This window comes from Pseudonaja textilis, chromosome 2 (assembly GCF_049901715.1).
Source record: "Pseudonaja textilis isolate UNSWEBS1 chromosome 2, rPseTex1.2, whole genome shotgun sequence".
Taxonomy (NCBI): domain Eukaryota; kingdom Metazoa; phylum Chordata; class Lepidosauria; order Squamata; family Elapidae; genus Pseudonaja; species Pseudonaja textilis.
The window spans coordinates 216,918,211-216,931,048 of NC_141991.1; the positions used below are offsets into that span (position 1 = coordinate 216,918,211).

Genomic DNA, 12,838 nt, shown 5'->3' on the forward strand with positions numbered 1-12,838 from the left:
GTAACAGGCAACAGAGAGAAAGCAGAACTGCTTAACTCATTCTTTGTATCTGTCTTCACGCAAAAAGAAACTAGCTCAACCCACCAAAAACATAACTGTAAAAGACAGACCAGAAATAAAAGTTAAAATGAGCAAAAAAATAGTAAGAGAACACCTGTCTGATTTTGATGGAAACAAATCACCAGGACCTGATGGATTACATCCCAGAATTTTAAAGGAGCTGGCAGAGGAAACTCAGAACCACTGCACCATATCTTTCAAAAATCCTGGAGCACCAGGGAACTACCAGAGAACTGGAAAAGAGCTGATGTGGTTCCCATCTTCAAAAAAGGAAAAAAAAACAGACCCAGGAAACTATAGACCAATCAGCCTAACATCAATACCTGGGAAGATACTGGAAAAGATAATAAAAAACAGATCTGCCCACATCTAGAAACAAGTAAAGTAATAACTAGCAGTCAGCACGGGTTTGTTAAGAACAGATCATGCCAAACCAATCTTATTTCATTCTTCAACACAGTGACTAAATTAGTAGACCAGCAAAATACTGTGGACATAATATATTTAGATTTCAGCAAGGCATTTGACAAAGTAGACCACAACCTACTTCTTAGTAAGCTAGAAAAAGTGAAATAGATAGCACCACCACTAGATGGACTCACAACTGGCTGGCAAACCGTACTCAACGAGTAGTCCTTAATGGGTGTAAGTCTACATGGAGGGAAGTAAGCAGCGGGGTGCAACAAGGTTCCGTCTTAGGTCCAGTACTCTTCAGTATCTTCATTAACGACTTAGATGAGGGAATAGAAGGGGGACTTACCAATTTTGCAGATTATATTAAGCTGGCAGGAATAGCTAACACCCAAGAAGATAGGCTCAAGATCCAGATGGATGTTGACAGACTAGAACACTGGGCCATATCTAACAATGAAATTCAATGTAGAGAAAAGTAAAGTCCTACATTTAGGCAAGAAAAACCAAAAGTACATATATAGACTGGGTGAAACCAGGCTTAATAGCAGTAAGTGTGAGAGGGATCTTGGAGGCTTAGTGGACAATATGAGCCAGCAGTGTGCAGCAACAGCCAAAAAAGCTAATGCAATCCTAAATTGTATTAACAGAGAGATACAATCAAGATCAAGGGAAGTACTAATATAAAGCCTTAGTAAGACCATACCTAGAGTACTGCGTCCAGTTTTTTTTAAATAAAGTTTTATTTGGGTTTTCACACACACAAAATACAAGTAAAACATCTTTTTTGAAAATAGCATGGTCCCTGGTTGAACTTCTTTATACAGACACAAAACTCAATTTCATGCTCCTTTTTGTGTTCTATTCCGTATCTTATACTATTCTACATTTTCTATACAGTTTTTCCCCTCTTTTAATTTTTTCAATTTTATTTTGATTATCTCATCTCAATTCAAATCATTGTATTTATACTTTTGTCTGTTCTGTTTCAATTTCATATTATCTTTTCTCATTAAACAAATTTTCTCCTGTAGTTACTAATTGGAGTATGACACCTTTATATCTTTTGATTACATCCATTCAACTCTTATTTAAACTTCAATATATACCTTAAGGTTATGACCTTCAATATAATACATAATACATAACTTCCAATCAAATTCTGCTTGGTACATTCTTATAATACACACTATATTTTTTTTAAAAAAAGATTATAAATATATGTAATTAATAAACTCTCATTCCATTCCAATTCAATTCTATCATTAATAATCATTAAAATCTTAACATCTTTAACACTTCTTTTCAATTAAGTATCATACTTCCTTAAAAACACATATAATCTCCATAATTAATTTTTCCCTTATTTCTCTTCACATATGTTTGTAAATCATTAAATATTCATTTTCTTACATTTGTTTATTGACTAGCATTCCACTGAATTACAATAGTTATTTTATCAAACATTTCAATCATACATTGTTTCATATTTTCTAAAATTATTTCTATTTCTAATATAACAATACTATCTTATGTACCTTTGCAGAATCCCTTTTTCCATTAGATTTTCACTCATTATCTCTAAATAGGCCCTGTTTCTCTATATTTTGTTTCTGTCCTTTATAACTTCTTTTCCTTTCTTTCTTCCCTCTCATCTTCTCCCTCCCCTTTTTACCCCCTTGTCTCTCTGCTTCTAATTCTCTCTTCTCCAAATTTGCCTCTTCTGTTGCTTTCTGATTTTATACTTATTTTTCACTCTATTCTTTTTTGGGTTGTTTTTCCCAATCTTAAACTTTCCATCTCTTTCCCCCCTTTCCTTCCCCCCACCTAAGATTACTTGTTCATTAAAGATGGCTTCCTCTTTGTTGCAATCTTCTTGCTCTGCAGGCATTTCTTGTTGTCTCTCTCCTATTCCAAATCTCCATTTCTAAAAACTGAAATATGAAGCCAATAGAACCTCTCCCTTCTCATGCATCTTCTTTGTACTTTTTAAGTTCCATTTTCAGCTCTTCTAAAAGTGGAGCCATTTTAAACAGTTTTAAACAACCACCCGATTGATTTTAGTCATTCAGATACAATAACCGAAAATCCAGAAATCATCAAGTAATCCAAATAGTCCCAAGTTATTTCTTCTTATTTCTTTTTCCACTTTCTCTTCCTGGGGATTTTGTTGCGATATTTCAGTTAAAATGTATCTTTTGGAAGTCTTGTTGAGATTTTGCTGTAAGTTCTTTTTAATTCCAGGCAATCTCCTCCCTTCCAGATCCTGCCCTTTTATCCTCCTTCTCTTCTTTCCTGTCTTCAAAAGCCCTTGATTATCCAGAAATCTTCACTATCCCTTTGACTTTTTATTTTCAGCATTAAATGCCTATTAATGTCAAAGTGAATTTTTTCCCAATTTCTTGCTTAAGTCTCTTAGCTGTCAGTATAGGAAAAGGAGAAAAAAAAAGTCAAATATTTTCCCTTTTCTCTTTCCTTCGCAGCTTAAAAATCTTCTCAGGAAGCAGTGTTATTTTCTTTTTAATAGTTTCAATTCCAGGGTACCTTATTTGTTGCTTTTGCTGTTTGACCCGGTCAACCAAAACTTTCTCTTCTTATCTTCCTCCTGCACATTTTTTTCTGGTTGAGTTCTTCTTTGTGGTGGCCATTTCTGACCACCGCTACAACCGCCTTCGGGAAAGGGAGTAATGGCCAGCTGGGGAGGAGAGATGTGGCTCTCCTCAACCCTGCAGGCAGTCTCCCCCTTCTTCACCACCTCTATGGGGTGGCTTAGCCCCGAAACCAGCCGGCTCGGGGCGCTCCAGCGGCAAGCACGGATCGAAGCCTCACAGAAACGAGGTTTCGGTCTGTCGCTGAAGAAGCTCAAATCGGAAGTCCAGTACTGCATCCAGTTTTGTTCACTACATTATAAAAAAGATGTTGAGACTCTAGAAAAAGTACAGAGAAGAGCAACCAGGATAATTAGGGGACTAGAGGCTAAAACATATAATGAACGGTTACAGGAACTGGGCTTGGCTAGTCTAGTAAAGAGAAGGACCAGGGGAGACATGATAGCGGTCTTCCAATATTTGAGGGGCTGCCACAGGAAGGAAGGGGTCAAGCTATTTTCTAAAGCACCTGTAGGCCAGACAAGGAATAATGGATGGAAACTGAACAAGGAGAGATTTAACTTGGAAATAAGGAGAAACTTTCTGACAGTGAGAACAATACGTTAAAGAATATAAGAAATGGGAAGCAATAAATATATTATTATAGAAGTCTTAAAGACTTTCAAGCCAGGTAGAAGATCTGGATAATGCCCTTGTGGATAAGATTACAGAATGTTCTAGGTGTCTGAAGCTAATAATGGAAGACCAACTATCTGGATGTCTGTTGGAAACCACCTTGGTAAAGACTCTAAGGTCCCAAATATTTCTCAGTGGTCTGATTAACTGTTTCATTTTTTAGAAGATAGAAAAATAAACCATATGAACGCATTCCTAAATTCCAATTTGGACTAAAGGGATGGGTGGTTGAAGAAGTAAAATTACTTGGGAATCTTAGGAGGAAGTGACATATCATCTTATACATTAGGATACTACAGAAAGAAATTGGAGATAATTAGATATGAGGGCAACTAATTTCATCTGCTTTAGAAAATTATTAGGTGGGATCCTTTAAGCAGAAATCCTCAAAGAAACTTAGAAAGATCTTGAAAGTAAAATTGCACAACATTCCAGTGAGATGAAAATGGGGGCTGCTTAGAAAATTATAGTGAATACATAGGGAGTTTTTGGCTGTGCTAGAAATGTATAAGCAGTGGGAAATAGGTATAATAATGAAAAAAATATGCCTAAAGTGCCTTTTGTAGAAAGTTGAAAAGATTAAAACAGATGAAGAGCTTAGGTGTTCAATGAAAGTAAAAAGAAACAACATGAGTAAAAGGAAGAAAAGGGAATGTTAGATCCATTATTAATAGAAGATAGAGAACAGTAAACTTGTCACAGGGAGATGGCAGGAAGACATGATAGATTGTCATGTGCTAAGATGGGTCAATCAAAGTTGTTTCTAAAAACAGGACTTCTATAAAACAGACTGCCTAGTGAAGTAGTAGACTCTTCTTCAACAGAAGGAATGTAGTATCCTGGATGACTGGGCTTGGTTTAGGTCAACTAACCCTAACCCTAACCCTAACTTGGCAAGTTTAAGACTTGTGGACTTCAACTGCCAGAATTCCTGAGCTAACATGACTGGAGGAGGAATTCTGGGAGTTGAAGTCCACAAGTCTTAAATCTGTCAAGTTTGAAGACCCCTGGTTTAGATTATGTTCAAAGACTCTTTTTAAAAATCTTAAATCCTACTTTCAGGGACTGTTCCCATGACCCCTATTTCTATGAAGCCTGACCTTAAAATATATGCCAGATTGTCTATTTTATAAGACTCTTATAGTGTTTAATAAAGAGCCAAAGTCAGAAAAAGTTGGAGTGTATGTTTGCAGAGAAGAACTGTAGCATGAATTCTATTGTTCTTAAATTGCATAGGGCCTTCAAATATCAGGCAGGTATAAATGTATGGATGTACCAGTATGTTTGTATGTAGTAATTTTTTATTCCACATTACACTCAAATACTCAGGTTTATACACTGCATTCTCTTCCATTTTCCTTAAACAACCATGTTAGATAGGTGAGAGTGAGAGTTAGTGAAATTACTCATTAAAGTGGTTGAGAATCCATTTGAATCTGAGTCTTCCTGGCTCATACCACAAAATCATACTGGGTCTTTCAATGAGGTCTTAATGAGGACTGATAGGTGTCACATATTTGCTGGGATGGTGCAGTGTCCTTTACAATTCATTCTTCTTAGATTAGTAGGGATAATGGAATTCTTGTCTCTCTGCTTCATCTTGATCACATTTCTGCCTTGCCTATGACACCTGCTTACAACCTTATGTTTGTCTCCTGCAGTTCTTAATTGCCCATTTTGCCCTTTGAATCCAATTTACAGATCTCTATGTTTTGACTTGATAATTAGATTAATGGCCTTACCTTATGTGAATTTTTGAGATGGTTTCATTAATTAATGAAAGCCAGTGGACCAGGATATTAATGAAGACAACCATCTTGGTAAATCCATGCTTGGAATACTGCATCCAGTTTTGGTCACCACAAAGTAAAAAAGATGTTAAGACTTTAGAAAGAGTACAGAGAAGAGCAACAAACATGATTAGGGGACTGGAGGCTAAAATATAAAGAACAGTTGCTGGAATTGGGTATGTCTAGTTTAATGAAAAGAAGGGCTGGGGTGACATGATAGCAGTGTTCCAATATCTCAGGGGTTGCCACAAAGAAGAGGCAAGAGAATCAAGCTATTCTCCAAAGCCCCGGAAGGCAGGACAAGAAGCAATGGGTGGAAACTAATCAAGGAGAGAAGCAACCTACAACTAAGAAGAAATTTCCTGACAGTTAGGACAATTAACCAGTGGAACAACTTGCCTTCAGAAGTTGGGAATTCTCCAACACTGGAAGATTTTAAGAACAGATTGAACAACCATTTGTCTGACATGGTATAGGGCAGTGTTGGTGAAAATTTTCGGCACTGAGTGCCAAAACGGGAGCGCACACACACACACACACACACACACACACACACACACGTGGGGGAGCACAGGAAACTGAAAGGACAGTTCCCCGGCGCGTGCGGGAGTGCTGGAAACCGGAAGAGTTGATCTTTATATGCATGAGAGTGCCGGAAACCGGAAGAGCTTCTCTTTTCTGGTGTGCACATATGTGCTGGCCACCTGGTCTTCCAGTTTCTGGCCGGCATGCATGCGCGCGCTGAAAACCAGAAGCTCAGCTTCCTGGCATGCACATGCATGCCAGGGTGCTGCTCTTCCTGTTTCTGGCACTCCCACGTGTGCCGAAGACCAGCTGGCTGGCACGTATACATGCACTGGAACCCAGAAGAGCAACGGGCGATGGCTGGCATGCAATTTCCGGCATGTGTGCCATAGATTTGCCATCATGGGTGTAGGGTTTCCTGCCTGAGCAGGGGGTTGAACTAGAAGACCTCCAAGGCCCTTCTGTTATTCTATATAACTGTAGGAAGTTTTTATATGTTCATCTATACATCAGCACTGGGCTGTGGACCACTGCTTTAACAGAATCATGAAAATCAGAGATTTCTCTGTGTTTAATTTTATAATAAACAAATCAAGGTGCAATTATCTTGAGTTCTTTTCTCATGCTTGCTTCAATATCCAGATTGTGTAATCTTGTCCGATCTTCTTATCAGGACCTGTATTGGAAAAGCATTTAATTGTTCCTTTGTAAAAGCCATCTGGAAACTACTATGACTAAAATTGGTTAAATGTGAGGTTATCTGCTAGTTATTTAATAAAAGATGTCTAAATATTTGAATAGAAGGAGCTAGTTTTACTCATTAAATTCTGTGAGCTTACATCTGAAAGTCTTTATGTAATTAAGAAAAAAGCTGAAATATGTCCCATTAAAAATAGATAATTGAGAATTAGGGCAATGTGATTAATTTTCTGAGATGTAGTTATCAACAAGCAATTTATAAATGGGTTGTGAACAAGATAAGAAAATAATCCCAATGTGGAATGAAACACATGATGTCAGAAAGGCATAAAAATGATGAGTTGATCCAGACAAAGAATGGTGAAACATCAAGCCAAGATATCTAAACTTTAATTGAAGGGCCCCAAATCACCCATTTATAGTGCTTAAATTTACTTTCAAAGGACAGGACATTTGATTTGTCCCAATTTATTATGAGGAATTGATTGATTGAATGAGTGATTGATTGATTGATTGATTTCCACTTAGATGTTAAATAATGTTGGGGACAAAATACAGCCCTGAGATTCATTCACAGGAATAACATTTGTAAAAATGCCATCTTTGCCACATCTTATTTGCAGTTGATTATTTTTGTACAAGCTTTTACAAGGAGTATTTGCTAGTTGGATACCATTGCACTGAGTTTTTGCCAGAATTTGGGTCTAGGCATCAAATTTGGCTTTAGATTCATAAATGAAGCAAACTGTCTCCTTCCTTGAGGGACTGGAATGCTTTTCTGCAGCATGAGAAAGGACCCAACAATGATCTAGAGTAACAATGATTCACAAAAGCAGCTTAGGCTTCTGCAATTAAGAATCCTTTTGTAGAAATGATGCTAATTTATTATTAGAAATCTGACATACAGTTTCCATATATTGGATAAAAATCATAAATATCTGTAATTTGTAGGGTTTATTGGGGGAGTTCTCATTTTGTGTATTGGGGCATTTAGAACTCTGTTCCAACCCAAAGGAATTATCTTAAGTTGCTAACAACTACAGGTACTTACAAATCTGATTTGCCTATATTAAATCCAGAAAAACAAATTGTTGTACCAGGAAGTTTCCCTAATTTGAACTGTTGAACAAGGGAACAGATAGCAGTTCCAGTTATAGGATCCCAAAAGGTGAATTGATAGCATTAAAATTTACACTGTCTGTTTAAAAATCAAGATTTCTTAAAAAAAAAAAACTCTGGGTAGGAATATTATAACCCAATGAAGTGGAAGATCAGGAAGATTGTTTACATGATATGAAATGTTGACTTATCTTAATTGTCTCATAAGAAAGAGACACATTTAATTAAACCAATTATCTATATACTTCATTTTGCTGGTGGTTATTGGATTATAAATTTTAAATCTCTCAATCAATAAATCTTAATTAGAAATAACTGTTTATTAGAACTATTTATAACATCTTAAGAATTCCTATCACAGTTATGATCAGTTTAAAATTTAGTAGTTTTGGAAGATTTAAATGAGCCAGCATAAAATCATTTAGACCTGATGACCATTTTCATTTGACTACTTTGTGCCTGTGAAACTTAGATCACATTTGGGAATTAAAAGATGTGTTCTTAGAGACTGTTGCTATCAGTTATAGAGTTAGTTTTAAAAAACTGAATTAAACTGGTATCATTTTGGGATGCAGGGAGTAATCTATCACATGTCAATCTTTTCAATGTCAGAAACCTCCTTCCAGTTCAAACACTGAGTTCCTTCATGGATAATGTTCTGGGGTTAAAGCTAGAAGTGAAAAAAGATACATAGGCCACTCACATATGAATTTCTTATCTCCAGATACAATCTGAGATCGGGGTGGGATACGACAGGGTTAACTACCGGTTCGGGATTTATGAGGTTCAGTGATTTATGATGTGTTTCCCTGCATGCTGTGAGCCGCACGCCTGTAAATCGTCATCAAAAGAGAAGCAGCCTTTGAAACAGCCCTCTTTCCCTGCTTTTTTAAATGCAGCTGTGCCTCGTTTGGCAGCTGAAGTTGAAAAATCAGGGAATAAAGATCAGGTAAGAGCCCAGGTGGGTTGGCGGCATCAGCAGACATAGAACCGGTTCTATGTCTGCTGCTCTTCAGAGCTACCAGTTCTACAGAGGTGGACAGAACTGGGAGAAACCCATCCCTGCCTGAGACATAGGCTTAAACACCGATAAGATTGGAAAATGACTGTGGCTCTATCAGAAGAGAGATAACTTTTTCAGATAGGAATGGACTAGATCAGTGTCTTTCAAACTTGGCAACTTTAAGAAGTGTGGACTTAACTCTCAGAATTTCCCAGCTACATCTGAAAATTGCCAAGTTTGAAAAACACTGATAGTCTGCCAGAGTTCAAAGGACTAAAATAAATAATTGTAACTGAATATAAAGAACGGTCTACCTAAGGAAATCCTTTATAGTGAGACCAGTGTCCCTCCACCTTTTGGTGAGATATACCTTGTTTTAAAAGTTATCTTTCCACCTTCTCATTATGACATTTGATTTTGCTATTACCTAATGACAGTTAATGTTGCATACTCATATATTGCTTTGGATGGTATTCTGTCTTCCATGAAATCATTTGACAACCTCAAGGAAAATGTTTGTATAATGTGGATATTACATGAGTTAGCATTGATTAAATAAGTTTCCAGAAATATCCAATAATTTAGTGGAATATGGATTATTTTATATAGCAGTAGATATGTAAAGTCATACCTTAGTTACACTAAGGTCTTTCTGTTGGTATGTTTTATGTCAGTAAAAAGGTAATTTGCTACAATGCATACAAAATGTATAATCTTTCAAGGAAAATGGTTTAGTAAAATGCCATTAACAACCGGAAAATTCAAAAATTGATTTATTTTTATATAAATAATGGCTAAATCCCCAAATGGATTTATAAATTAATTGCTGACTTACTAGAATAAAACACTTCCTCTGGTGATAAGATTGATGTTATCTGGGTAAGTCCTTGCTCTAGCCCTCACATCTCCTTGTTTAGTTTATAGCAGCTGGAGTTTTAATTTGCTGATCATATTAACTCTGATTAATAACTAAGCATACTTTCTTTGTTTCATTAACAGTGTGCCGTTAATGAGTGGAAGTGGGATTGGTCAGATATGCTGCAAAGTTATTTGGAACAAAACAGAATCATCTTTGGGACACTGCTAGCACACAGGTAATGCAATTAGGGAAGGGAAAATTTTTCTTAGAATTTGATCAGCTTTGTGTTGTTTGATTAAGTTGAAATGATAAAATGTGAAACAATGTAAAAAGTCATTTTAACTAATGGACTAAAAATTTAAATATAAAGATCTGTTTCTACACCAATACTCATTGCATTTTTTCCACTATCTTCCTTTTTGAAAATATACTTCTGGAAACAAGAGGTGCTACTTTATGTGAGATGTATTGTTTAAAATCCATAGAAACTGATATCCTTTCCTTAGATGTGAAATTGTCTTTTAAATGCAATAACTAAACAAACAAACAAATAAATGGTAGCATAAAAGAAGGATGCATGTATGATACTACAAAGAAGCCACATAGAAAGAGTTTGTGTTAATTGAGTTATAAATGGTGAGAAAATGTTGAAAAGTATATATATATGTATTATTTTCTTAAAGATGTGACTTTTTTCATGATTTTATTGGCATTAATGTTCACTTACATGAAAAGATGGCAGATTAAGAACGTCTCTGGAGAATTTCTATCATAACAAATGACCATTATAACTGATTTGCTGTACGATATGTTAAATAATAGTAATGAATACTAAAAAGAGTGGCAGGTTATGTATTAGTGAAGAGATTATTTTGTTTCTTATGCAGTATAGTACTTTAATAGAGAAGTTTGGGCGTCATAAAGTTTCTTGTATAAGAAGAGCTATAGCAGATTTCTGTAACAACCGGCTAATAATAAATTATGCTATTTGCAGATAAAAGAAAGCTCTGATATGTTTCCCAAAGATAGCCTGAAAGTACATTAGAGTCAATAATAACAAATGAAAAATTTTAAATTGCTATGCAATATTGAAGAGTTGAAAATGATTTTATTTGAGAATTATTGAAGTATCAATTTGATTTGATATACAGGTATTCCTTGACGTACAATCCCAATAGAATCCAAAATTTCTGTTGCTAATTGAGACAGCTGTTAAGGGAATTTGGTCCCATTTTACAACCTTCCTTGCCACATTTGTTAAGTGAATCGCTGCAGTTATTAAGTTAGGAACATGATTGTTAAGTGAATCTGGCTTCCCCATTGACTTTGCTTGTCAGAAGGTTGCCAAAGGAGATTACCTTACCCCGGGACACTGCAACCATCATAAATACATGCCATTTGATAAGCATTTGACAAGTGACATTTGACATTTTGATCACATTACCACAGGGATGCCATAAAAAAACAGTCATAAGTCGTTTTTTTCAGTGCTGTTGTAAGTTTGAATTGAATTGAACTGTTGTAAATCAAGGACGATCTAAACAATTTCAGTTGTAAAAATAACATAACTGATTAGATAGTTTTTACTATCCTGAAATAGCAATGCTACTAAACTCTTAGCTCTAATGATGATTGTTAAAAAAATGTATGGTCTGCATTTGGAAAAAACTGTTTCCTTGCAGAATATATTTGTAATGGGTATGTTAGGACAAAGTTGCAACAATTCTTCATAGATCACTAGATACATGGTTATATATTGCACCCAGCCACCAGTAAAATGTTAGTTGCACATATTTAATACACAGTAGTATTACTATTCTTGTTTGAAATGATCAGAGAACAAGACAAGACAAGACAAGACAAGGGATGGCATGGCTTGGCATGGCATGGCATAGAACAGAATAGAATAGAATAGAATAGAATAGAATAGAATAGAATAGAATAGAATAGAATAGAATAGAATAGAATAGAATAGAATAGAATAGAATAGAATAGAATAGAATAGAATTCTTTATTGGCCTAGTGTGATGGAGACACAAGAAATTTGTCTCCGGCGTATAAACTCACAGTGTACATATAGACAGCAAGTCATAGGTCATAATGTCTACACATATATGTCATATATGGCTATGTATAGAGTAAATGTTTATATATTTATCTTATTGTGGATTTTCTCTAGCAGCATGCTTTAAAACCTTTATTATTATGTTACACATAATAATTCGAACAATTTTCCAGAATATATTAAACAATGTTTTTGGCACTAAGAGTATCTGCATTTAATCACTTAGTATAGAAAGGAAATAGCAATAGCAATAACTTAGACTTATATACCGCTTTATAGTACTTTACAGCCCTCTCTAAGCAGTTTAGAGTCAGCATATTGCTCTCAACAATCTGGGTCCTCATTTTACCCACCTTGGAAGGATGAAAGGCTGAGTCAGCCTTGAGCCTGGTGGGATTTGAACTGCCAAATTGCAGACAGCCGATAGTCAGCAGAAATGGCCTGCAGTATAGTACTCTAACCACTGTACCACCGAGACTTTTATACAGTCTAGCTCTACTTCTTTTATCCTTTTTATAAATATTATCTTTAACAATGATAAAGTTGTGCTATAAAAAAGACTCAACTGTCATAATATTTCCTGTTTGAATGTCTCATCTATTAACAGTTAAATTCTCTCCACTTTTTTTTCTAAATTAGAGCCTATTTGAAACCGAATGTTAGCCCTGACAACAGCCTATCCTTTCTGTTCTATTGATCCCTTCTCTTCCAAATCTACAACTAACTAGTGGTTGTGTGTATACAGTTGTGACAGCAATATTTCATTGGAAACCTAAATTGAAACCAGTTTCTTTGTGTGCCGTATGCTACAGTAGAAACATATCAAATATTAAAAGTCTTGTCAAAGTTCCTTGAAGCCTATAAGCCTATATATATTCAAGGGCCCCTATAATCATATTTATACCTTGTTGAGATAAAAGTGAAAGACTAATACAGGTTTATTTATCTCCATATAGATGCTTGGAAGCTGTTATTTAGGGAAGTATTACCTCTAATGCTTGGAGTAATATGTAGTTATCATGA

General features: G+C 35.6%; 1 protein-coding gene across 3 annotated transcripts in view; it reads left to right on the forward strand.

Annotated features, from left to right (window-relative positions):
- KIAA0825 (KIAA0825 ortholog) overlaps window positions 1-12,838 on the forward strand; it is a 169,093-nt gene that overhangs the window by 73,775 nt on the left and 82,480 nt on the right. For all 3 annotated transcript variants that reach the window (XM_026719140.2, XM_087927041.1, XM_087927042.1), the window contains exon 19: window positions 9,891-9,985. In XM_026719140.2, coding sequence (XP_026574925.2) covers window positions 9,891-9,985 — 95 coding nt within the window. The remainder of the gene's footprint in view (window positions 1-9,890; window positions 9,986-12,838) is intronic.